Source organism: Mastigoproctus giganteus, chromosome 1 (genome assembly GCF_048544385.1).
Source record: "Mastigoproctus giganteus isolate SK-2022 chromosome 1, ASM4854438v1, whole genome shotgun sequence".
NCBI classification, from domain to species: Eukaryota; Metazoa; Arthropoda; class Arachnida; order Uropygi; family Thelyphonidae; genus Mastigoproctus; species Mastigoproctus giganteus.
The window spans coordinates 107,015,591-107,027,732 of record NC_143575.1 but is presented as its reverse complement, the minus strand read 5'-3'; the positions used below and the strand labels follow the sequence as shown (position 1 = coordinate 107,027,732).

The 12,142-nt window shown below is 35.4% G+C and overlaps 1 protein-coding gene across 1 annotated transcript in view; it reads left to right on the top strand.

Annotated features, from left to right (window-relative positions):
• The window catches only part of MetRS-m (Methionyl-tRNA synthetase, mitochondrial), a 197,439-nt gene that overhangs the window by 63,871 nt on the left and 121,426 nt on the right, over window positions 1-12,142 (top strand). The window contains exon 5 of the mRNA XM_090382639.1: window positions 5,558-5,644. Within this exon, the coding sequence (XP_090238765.1) occupies window positions 5,558-5,644 (87 nt within the window). The remainder of the gene's footprint in view (window positions 1-5,557; window positions 5,645-12,142) is intronic.

The window sequence follows — 12,142 nt, the reverse complement described above, 5'->3', positions numbered from 1 at the left end:
GGCAGGGTGGTTAACGACAGTCATCAGGGTAAGCTACTGCAACAAGACCTAAGAAATTTGGGTCGATGGGCTGAGAAATGGCAGTTGAAGTTAAACATTGACAAATACAAGGTATTATATATGGGTAACAGTAACCACACAGTAACTACGCTCATTATAGTGGAGAATGAAAAAGACCTGGCTTTCATCTATTGTGGATTTTTTTTTTTTTTTTTTGGCTGATGCTATATAAGCTTGCACTCTTGTATCATTTGCTATTACTACTATTACTAAAATAATGACATTAAACTAAGAAAAAGAAAACTAAGAAAATGGAAGTTTTAAAGTTTTGGCAAAAATAGTCTACGACATGATTCAAACATTGAAAGAAGCTGCTTGTTCAGAAGAAAATTGAATGATCTAATGAGTTGTTACAAATTTATTTTAGAAGATAGAGAGAGAAAAGAAAAAAGTAAGCTAGGTAACTGATTTTACATTTATTTTTAAAAAAATGGCTCCAATTTAGAAGATTGCTCCCGCCTCACACTCCCTTCCTCCGATTGAAAAATTAGCCATAGAATGAAGCAGTATTTCTCACGTTTGTTTAATTTCAATAAATTTTGTAAAGTAACATTTGAGTTTTAATATGCTATTTTTATCAATACATAATATTGATAAAAACAAAAAAACTGTTTCAAAATTATTTTTATCAATATGTATTCATCAGTTATGATTATGATAAAATCAATATGTATTTTATCAATATGATAAAAATAAGTTTGAAACAGTCATCAGGTTTTGGCAATTTATAGCTTTTACAGAACCTACCCCTGACTGTTATATGAAAATGTGCATGTTTTAGCATGCATTTTTATTATATGCAATTTTTTTTTTCAGAACATATGTTGTGCATTATAGCAGTTTTCTTTGGAAAGAGAACTAGTTTAAACTCTGTGCTTTGAATTAAAATGATTTAAATTAAATCATTTTAATTAAAATTAAATTTAATTGAAATTTAAATGAAATTTAATTGAAAAATTAAAATGAAAATTAATTTTAATTAACTTTGAATTAAAATTATCTTTGAATTAAAATGTATACATAATTGAAAGTTTGGTTTTGTAGCTCTTTATGCTTTTTTGACTTTATTAGAAAATCAATGACAAACCTAAAGAGAACAAGTTTCCATTTCTTTGTGAAATGCTTATTTTGAGCTGTGATTTTGAGCTTTCCCACAATTTTCTGATGTATGTAAATTTGAGCATGCAAATGCTGAAAATGACTTATAGGTGACAAATTGGTGGTAATATTGGTGACAAATTATATAGGTGGCATGTAGGTAATAAGATATTTAACAATGTTCAACAAAAAAAAAAAAAAAATATGATTTATTTTTTTGAAAGGAGAGTGGTTTACTGTTTGGTCCATTGGTCCATAGGTTTGAAAGGAGAGTTGATTTACTGTTTGGTCCATAGGCAGTAAGCTGGTGGTATTAGGAGGCAAGAATATTATTTTTACATTTGGATTTAAGTTACTTAATGTTATAGAATAACTTGGTGCATTATCATGGAGCAGTAAAATGTTAAACACCAGATTATTCTCCCTGCAATATTTTTTGGTGGAACAAAGGGATTTACAAACCACTCATAGAAAGTTGCAGTGTTACACACACTTTTTTATTAGAACTCCAAATAACAAGTTCTTTATAAATGCTGGAGTACATCTTTGGTAAAAAATAAAATTTATAAAGTATTTCTTTATTATTTATTTAAACAAAACATATCATTTTTAACTTTAACCTTTAATGCTAACCTGGTTATTCTAATGTTTAAATGAATGCTTCTTGTTATAATGTAGGTGGTGTCATATTTACCTTCAGAATTTTTGCTAATTTTCTGTTTTGAAACAAAATTAGTTTTTTTTTTTTTTTTTAAGCAACAAGTTGTGAGTGTACACAGATGAGTTAATCTGTCTATTAAAAAGTGGGACACCAAAGAAATTTGTATTATCATCACTGCTGTGCATAAAGTTAGTATCGATTTAGTATGGCACTTTGATATTTTTAGATGTCTCCAAGTGTCAAACTACATTGCACACATTTATATTAGTTTGTTAGCATTATGCACCTGCACATGCTCATTTACACGTGCACGTGTGCATATCGATTTACATATTGGCGTGTGCATGTCCATAAACGTGTGCATGTGCGCATACCCATTTATGTGTGCGCATGTCTGATTTTTGTATACCATGTAGCTTTGGCGATAGGAGAAACCCTGGAAGTCCCAACAAAGTACAGAAAAATGCGCGTGAGCATATCAATTTACATGTGCATGTTGATTTACGTGTGCACTTGCGCATGTCGATTCAGGTATGCGTGCGTATGTCCATTTAAGAGTGCATGTGCGCACGCATGTTGAGTTTTGTATGTGCGTGTGCATGTCGATTTAGGTATGTGCGTGCGCACGGCGATTTACGTATGTGCATGCGCATGTCTGATTTTTGTATGTCATGTAGCTTGGGCGATAGGAGACCTGGAAGTCCCAACAAAGTACAAAAAAAGCACGTGCGCATGTCCATTTAGATTTACGTATGTGTGTGCACATGTCGATTTATGTATGCATGTGCATGCCCATTTACATGTGCGTGTGCACATATCGATTTACTTATGCACGTGCACATATCGATTTACTTATGCACGTGCACATATCGATTTACTTATGCACGTGCACATGTCGAGTTTTGTATGTGCGTGCGCATGTCGATTTAGGTATGTGCGTGCGCACAGTGATTTATGTGTGCGCATGTGCGCATTTACGTGTGTGCGTGTGCATGTCCATTTAGGTATGCGCATGCACATGTCGATTTACGTGTGCGAGTGTCGATTTTTGTGTACGCATGTCCGATTTTTGTATGCCGAAGGCATACAAAAATCGGACATGCGTACACAAAAATGTAGTAGCTTCAGCGATAGGAGAAACCACTGGAAGTTCTGCAAATTGCAGCGTTTGGAGAGTAGGCACCTGTAAGGTGATCTGATTGAGGTGATCTCATCCCATTCAAGGCCTTATACACCTGGTGAATCCCAATCCCTTATACATCTGATGAATTGGGATTCACCAGGTTTATACACCTTGAATGGGATGAGCAAGCTGAATGCTGATGGGATTCTTCCTCTTGCTCAGATTAAGAACCTGAGGGGGCATAGATTCAAATTGAGAAAAGACAGTTTTAGAATAGATGTATGGAAATTTGTCTTTAGCCCGTGGGTAGTTGATTGGTGGAACAGACTTACTGACTTTGCTGTTTAGTTGATAGCCTAAATAAATTTAAGGCTGAGCTGGACAGGCATTTGGAACAAATGGAGAGGTTAAATGGAGGGTTTTTTTTTTTTTTTTTTTTTTGGCTGATGCTGCATAAGCTTGCTTTCTTGCATTGATTGTATGCTAATGATTGTATTTTTTAATTCATTAATATTAATTTTTAAAATATGAAAGCAACATACAATGGATAGCCATTATTAATATATATGTATATATATATATATATATTTTTTTTTTCTTATTTGAAAAGTGCAGGACTTAATAGATATGCAAGTGAGTAGGTTGAGTATTCTTATCTTTAGGTTGTTTTTTTTTTTTGGGTTTTTGTACAGGAGAATGTTAACTGTTCAAACAGAAATTTTTTCCAGTCAGTTTTGATTACAAGTTCTCATGGGGAAACTTATTATTCTGTATTCTTGAGCTGAGAATTATTTTTTATGAATTTGTGAAATTGAGTATTTTTTTTATTGCTCAATTCTTATGGACATGTGGGTGTTTTTATAATTGCTGAGTTATTTTTGATAGTTTTTCAAGTTGAAATGTATCATTGCAATACGAAATTTTTAGAAATCTTAAAGTACCGTGTTAATAGACTAGAAAAGAATAGCGAAAGCTTAAAAAGCGGTACTCACCTTGAAATTAATCTGCGATGGTTTACTTAGGTAGCGTGGTTAATGTTTACGTTGAATTGTTAAATTGAAAAATTAAAAGGGAGGGAAGTAAGTAAAAGTTGACTGAGTTAAATGGGCGCAAGGAAACAGAAGTGTACACATCCAATCCTTGGTTGTCATCGAAATAAAAAAAAGAAGAATAATTAAAAACTATGTAAGTGAATCCGGTGAAGCCAATAGTCTTTACGAGGACTTTCGTTAGTTAAAGAACGTCTTCAGTTGGCAATGTGTGGGGAGAGAACGCGTATGGTATTTTAAGAATAAAAAATTATACTCTCGTGATGCCTTTTTTGACATGTGGGAACTTTAATCTCGAGAGATTCCAAATTGGGGAAAGATTGAAAGGGAGTTTAGAATTTAGAATTTGGAGGTTAGAGTGGTGCTTGTACCATTCAATAACTAGAGCTTCATATTGAAGTATTCTGTAGCTGGATTTTAGTTTAATGATGGAAATGGCAGAATCGATGAGCGGGTTGTGGTTGTGAGTCTGGGCATGAGTTGTAAGTTCTGTGACAGATTGGTTAGACGTGAGACTATGAAAATGGTAGTATGCACGGGTGTTGGATGTTTTTGATGAGCCAAATTTGGTAGTGGTACTTCCGATATAACACGTGTTGCAGTTTGGTTGACAATTAATTTTTAGGAGCATTAAGAACTAAGGCCATATTGCTCCCTGGTTATGCGGTAGTCATTCCCTGACCTTTCCGCATCCTCCGTATTTGGTGGTCACGGGCTCGAACCCCGGTCTACTATCAAGAAGCATGTGCTATGCACTGCTGCTCCTGCCCACCTGGCTATGGAGGCACCTTCATTTAACTGTTTATTTTGCTATTATAAATGAAATAATTCAGTAAGAGCACAAATAAATGAGAAAATATATCTTCATTAATCTTAAAAATTTGAAACTAGATTTATAGTCACAAACGAAAAGAACTGGATGAATATAGTTATTTATAATTATAATAAAGTAATTTGATTATATATACTTATGCAAACAAGAATCCTTATAGCTTTGATTATAGCTAAAGTTGTTACTTATACTACAAATTAAAAACAGCGGCATTTTTAAACAGGTTATACTAAATGCAATCAAGGTCAGTCAGTAAGAATGAAGGTAGGAATCCCAATTCACCAGCTAAAAGAGCTCTGAAGATTGTGGAATGTACAGAGAAATAGTTAGCTCTGCAATTGGAGAGTTAATAATTTTTTGCTGGATATATACGTGTTGTGTTGTTTGGTTTTTAGGAGCATTAGCAACTAAGGCCATATTGCTCCGGGATATGCGGTGGTCATTCCCTGACCTTTCCGCATCCTCCATATTTGGTGGTGACGGGCTCAAACCCCGGTCTAATCAAGAAGCGTGTGCTATGCACTGCTGCTCCTTCCCACCTGGCTACGGAGTCACCGATATATACCTTCTTAGTTATTAATTTTTTAATTTTTTCAGCATTTCTGTGGGTATTATTAGCTGTTTTTCTTAATTTTTAGGATTTAAGATTTGAATATTTTTGTAAAGCACACAAATATGATTTTAATATATCCTTTTTGTTACTTTTTTAAAACCTTGCTCACTTGCTTTTGCAGGATGTATTTCAGAAATTAGATATCACATTTACTGATTTTGTGAGAACAACAGAAGAAAGGCATATAAGAGCAGTTCAGCACTTTTGGGTTAGTGACATACAGTAATCAGGTTAATATTTCATTCATTGTTTTTTCCAATGAGTTTTCATAAATAATTTTATTAGTGTAGATTTAAAAATGTATGCATTACATTCTGCAATCATGTGCTTGTAGCTGAAAAATAACTATAACTATTGTACTTAGTCTTTTCCAACTAATTTCCTAAATAAATTTTTCATAATAAAAAATACATTAAAAATAATGTTCATTAATTGTGTATTAATTACCTCTATGACAACAGGGATATCTTTGATGCTTATGTTTTAGGGAGTGTGAAGATTGTAGGTGCCAAGTCAGCATTCTGATGAGCTTATATGCAGGTGTAAGGAACAGGGTGCATAACCTTGAAGAAATTAAAAAGAGGGACCCTTCAAGCACTAAACCCAGTACAATGCTGGAGACTACACTCAGTAACACAAGACCCAATGAGAAACCCAACAACAAAGTGTGCTGCTCACACAGGAGGTAGCTGTTGTTGGTGACTCAATTGTCAGGGAAATTGCAAATATGTTTTGTAAAAAGGGTAGGTGGAATGGAACTATGATATGATATATCTGCCAGAGGCAAAAGTTGATGTAGAGCAGCTATTATCTTTTAGGAACACAAAAGTGATAGTAGTATGTAGCGGAAGGAAGATGGTGGGAAAATAAAGCGCACATATATAGTAGAGCAGATGAATGTATCTAAAGCAAAACTATATTAGTGACTTACCTACAGGGTAAAGTAATTTATAGCAGCATAACGGACTTGATAGAGAGCTGTGAAGAAGTGGAAATAGATACGGAAATAGTGACCTCTATAGTCGTATTTTGAATAAATAAGAGCATAGAGATACATAAGAATAGCGTTAGGAAAGAGAGAGCATATTTATAATGTATAAATGTGGTTGGAATAAAAGGACTTTACCAATATAAAGCCACAAGATATATAAAAAATAAAACAGTTTGTAGATAAATAAAAAGAACATGGCTGTAATAAAACGAATAGAAAGTAGACCAAATGATATGGCTACTATATACTAAACAAAAAAGACGTTGCATAATCCTAGTATATAAATTGAATTACAGTAAACCCCCGCTATTCGCGGTATCTGTATTCGCGGTTTCGCGTATTCGTGGTCGCTGATTTAATATAAAATGAAACCTAAAAAATGTGAATTTTAAAGCACCGTGAACATTTTCCGCCATAAAAAACATGGGTGTGGCTAAAATTATCTTTCCCAGTCAAAACAGTGCTTAGTTGGTGGGGGGGGGTGGCAAAATTGCGAGCGTGGATGTTTCTCGCTAATCCTTGTTCAGTATGTGTTATGCGCTTGTCATGGAAGGTTTCGTCATTTGCTTTTAATTTATATGTTTATAAATTGAATAAATTTATCAATTTATAAATTGATATGCTTATAAAAGTGATAAATCTACCGCTTTGCAGTGTAAAACAGACTTTTTTGAGTGTGTTAATGGAAGAAAGTGACTTTATTGTGGACAAGTTCTTTCTAACCCATACAAAAATATGCCTATGAAAAGATCAAAGAAGGTGATGACATTAGAGAATAAAATTGAATTATTAGATAAAATTTCTAATGGTGAAAGTGTCTCCTCAGTGGCAAAACATTATAAAATCAATGAGTCAACGGTACGATCAATCAAGAAATCGGAATAAAAAATCCGCCATAGTGTCCGTGAAAATGCACTAATTGCTTCAAAATTTTGCTGTGTAACTCATGATGTTAAATTAGAAAAAAATGGAAAAGGCTTTAAATCTGTGGATAGAAGACCGAACTCAAAATAAAATTCCGTTAAGTTCACTCATCATTCATGAAAAAAGCAAAACTCCTTTATCAACACTTTAGCGAAACTGGTGATAGCACTGGCGGGATAAGTTTTTTTTTAGCTAGCAAAGGCGCTGGTTTGAAAGATTTGTTTGAAATTTCTAATAAATATTACATTTAATATTAAATTGTTTCTTATTTTCATTTCGATGCCATATGCTTGCATTTCATAGTGAAATGCAAGCATATTAGACTAGTTGTTCTTATATATTTCATACTTTTGAACGGAACCCCTTTATTACCCCTTTATGAATATTGATTCCTTTATTACTCAGTATTCACGTTTTCGGTATTCCCGGCATTTCTCAGGAACGTAACCCCCACGAATAGCGGGGGTTTACTGTATACCAATTAGGGGGGGGTCTAGCTTACACACACAATTTTTTTTTAATATCCAGTCAATGAGTAATTACATATGTAAGCATAAATAGCAGGAAATATATGTAGAAAACAACATAAAATTCTGAGATGGAGAGGCCAGATTAAGACTTAAGAGTTACAGCCTGTAGTCCAAAATGGAGTGAAACAAAACTGAAGTAATATCAGTAATCATTTCTGTAAAAATAAATAAATCTATTGTTGATAGAGTAGCATAAATCCAAAGATAGTTTCAGATGTGCACCCTTTCACCTTTGGATGCACATCTGAAACTATCCATAGAAGGTTTCCATAGAAGGTTTTTGATGAGAAGATCTAGTTTAAAACCAGTGATGAAAGAGTAGAAAATATATCCGAGGATGCATATAACTAGATGACTGTAGACCCAATGGTGGGGTAATTAGGCATCAGATCCTAAGGAGACTGTAGAAAATAAAAATTTGTAATATAAATAGAGTCACAAAGATCCATGGAGTTGAAGAATCCAAAAATGAACAAGTACTCAATGAATAAGTACAATTGTGAATTAAAAAAGTATACACATCTAGAGAAAATAAGTCCAAAGGTTATTCAAGGGTAGAGTTGAAAGGTATCAAAACTTTTTGGATATCTTAAAGTAGCTTTAATACTTGAAAGATCCAAGATCCAAATAATGCAATTTTTCTACATATATTATCCGTACCTGAAAACAAAAATTAAATATCAATAAAGTCTCAACAAGGGAAGTGAAGTAAAATTAAATAAATAATCATAAATTGGCCAGACAATTTAGTTCCACAAAATTTTACTGAATTATGTTATTTTAAATTGGTAACTTTTTATATTTAAAATTTTGTATATCTAAACTGATTGGCAATAGCTTCTCAACTAGAACGTGTGTTAGATGCACTATACATAAGAGTACAGAAACATTACAAAGCTTGATTATAAAATTTGGAATACCTTATGTGAATTATGCATCTATAATAATTATATAGACACTAGTGAAGGATATACAACCATGTTAAAGGAATACCAATGGCAAGAGAATTGCTGCCACTGTCACAGACTTATTTTTACACTACTTTGAATCACAGTTCCAAAAACAAAATTACATAAAATTAACTGAATATTGATTCCTTGAAGATCTGGCTGTTTTTCACTGATTTTTACAAATTGCATAAAGAAATCTATCCTGAAGAACTCACACTAAAGAAAATCAGCAACAACACCAAAATTTAAATCCTCCTAAATTTATAGAATACACTTACACAAATGTGATAAAAGAAATGCATTTAAATTCCAAATTGCACACCTGCGAAAAGATCTAAACCTCCCAAGGATTTCCTAATTCATTTCACAAATATACGTGGTCTCAATTCTAATCTCAACGATGTCCATTTCCACTTGCAGTCTGCCAAACCCCATGTACTTTTTCTGACAGAATCTCAGTTATCGGTTGATTCAACTACTGCTCATCTCAGATGCCCAAATTATTCGCTGTATGATACCTTTCGCCTCAAAGGTGGTACTTGTGCATATGTCCGTTCTGATATTCCCTGTCAGAGACTTGGCAATTTGGAATCTCCTCTCTTTGATCTTCTCTGGCTTAAAATCTCTCTACCTCATTGTGTCAAATTCATCTGTTGTCTCTACCGTTCCCCAAACTCCACTAATCACTTGGAGCTCTTTGACTTCCTCTCGTTGCAACTTGACTTTCTCCAGTCCAACTTTCCTAACAGTGAGGTAATTTTCCTTGGTGATTTTAATGTTCACAACTCCAGCTGGCTTCCGTTTTCTAGTCACACCGACCCAGCAGGTCGAGATGCTGAGGCTTTTGCAATTACTAATGACCTAGCACAGATTGTTCATTTACCTACAAGAATACCCTACAATCCAAATCATACAGCCAATACGCTTGATCTTTTTCTCACAAACAACCCTTCTAAGTACACGGTTGAAGTGAGAGGTCCTTTAGGCAATTCAGACCACAACTTGGTGATTGTCTCTTCTCCAATGGAACCTTTATCTCATGGCTATTCCCAACCTCGTGTTGTTTGGCATTACAAGAATGCAAAATGGGATGACCTGCGAGACTTCTTTTCTTCTTTTCCTTGGTCGGATTATTGTTTCAAAACTCCTGATGTCAACGTTTGCTCAGATCGTGTCAGTGAAATTATTCTTGCAGGAATGGAATCCTTTATCCCACACTCCACTTTAAAATCTCGTCCTTTATCTAAACCTTGGTTTTCCAATAAATGTGCTAAGGCTGTTCAAGAGAAGAATGTTGCATATCGTAATTGGCTTGTTTCTAATTCTTCAGTTTCATTTTCTGCCTACACCAAAGCTCGCAACAATTGTAAAGCAGTTATTAATCAGTCCAAACTAGAGTTTAAAAAGGCTAAGAGTAGAAAACTTGCTTCTTGCCCTAATGGTAGCCGAGCATTCTGGTCTCTTGCCAAAGCTATTGGCCGCAACTTTTGCCCATCTCTGCTTCCACCTCTGTCCAAACCAGATGGTTCTGTTGTCACTTCAGCTAAGGATAAAGCTGACCTGCTAGCATCCCATTTTTCTTCCAGCTCTTGTATTAATGAACTTGGTAAAACACCCCCACCATTCCCAACACGGTCCATTCAATGCCTCCTGTGGTCTTCCGTCAAAAGGATATCAGAAGGATTTTGATGAATCTTGATGCTAAGAAAGCTCCAGGTCCTGATGGTATTTCTCCACTTGTTCTCAAAATCTGTGCTCCTGAACTTACTCTTATTTTTTCACTTTCTTATTCCAAGGGTGTTTTTCCTTCTGCTTGGAAATTTGCTCATATCCAGCCAGTTCCTAAAAAGGGTGACAAATCCCTCCCATCCAATTATCGTCCCATTGCAATTACTTCTACTCTTTCTAAAGTAATGGAGAAATCAATTAACCGCCATCTCTTAAACTACCTAGAAACCTTCCGTCTGATCAACGATCGCCAGTATGGATTCCGTCAGTGTCGATCCACTGGTGATATTCTGGCTTATGTTACCCATTTATGGACTACTTCAATGGAAAGGTTCGGTGAAACACAAATAGTTGCTCTTGACATCTCAAAGGCTTTTGATCGTGTTTGGCATAAAGGTCTTCTAAACAAGCTTCCATCTTATGGTTTGCCAACTGTTTTTAGTAATTGGTTATCCAGTTTTCTCTGTGATCGCTCACTGAGGGTGATGGTAGATGGCTCTCTGTCTTCTAACTTCTCCACTAATGCTGGTGTCCCCCAAGGTTCAGTTCTTTCCCCCACTCTTTTCCTCTTGTATATCAATGACCTTCTTCCATTGACTGGAAATCCTATCCATAGTTTTGCCGATGATAGCACATTGCATTCAACTTTCCATTTTGAGAAACCTTGCCCTGCTCAATCAGCTTCAACTTCTCGAAAATCTGCTACCAATTCCTTAAATGCCGATCTTCAGGTAATTCTCCAGTGGGGCAAAGACAACTTAGTTGATTTCAACCCTTCTAAAACTCAGTCTTGTCTTATATCTCGTCAAGGACACTACTGACACTATGCTGCTGTAACAGGATCTGGAAAGGTTGAGCAGATGGGCTGAGAGGTGGCAAATGAAGTTTAACATTCATAAATGTAAAGTACTACACATGGGAAACAGCAACCCCAGAGCAACGTATCAACTCTGTGGTACTACACTGATAGTGGTAGAGAATGAAAGGGACTTGGGGGTGGTTGTGCAGGCAGATATGAAGTTCTCTGAGCAGTGCAGACGGGCTGCAAGAGTAGCTCATGGAGTATTGTCAATGATATACAGGAATTTTTCCAGCAGGGATAAGGAGGTGATTATTCCATTGTATAAGGCGATGGTCAGGCCACACCTAGAGTACTGTATACAGGTCTGGAGACCTGATTTCAAGAAGGATGTAGAGCTGCTGGAACGAGTACAGAGAAGGGCAACAAGATTAGTGAATGGAACAAAGGGGTGCTCTTACGAAGAAAGGCTTAAGTTTTGCAAATTACAGTGTCTGGAGACTAGGCACCAGCGAGGTGATCTGATAGAGGTGTATAAAGGCTTGAATGGTTTAAGCATGCTCAATGGTGATGGGATTCTTCCTCTAGCTCAGAAAAATCACCTGAGAGGGCATAAATTCAAATTGAGGAAAGACAGATGTAGGATAGACGTGCGGAAATTTGCCTTTAGCCAGCGGGTGGTTGGTTGGTGGAACAGACTTCCATCCCTTGTGGTGGAGGTTGATAGCCTAAATAAGTTTAAGGCTCAGCTGGACAGGCATTTTGAACGAACAGAGGGGTGAAG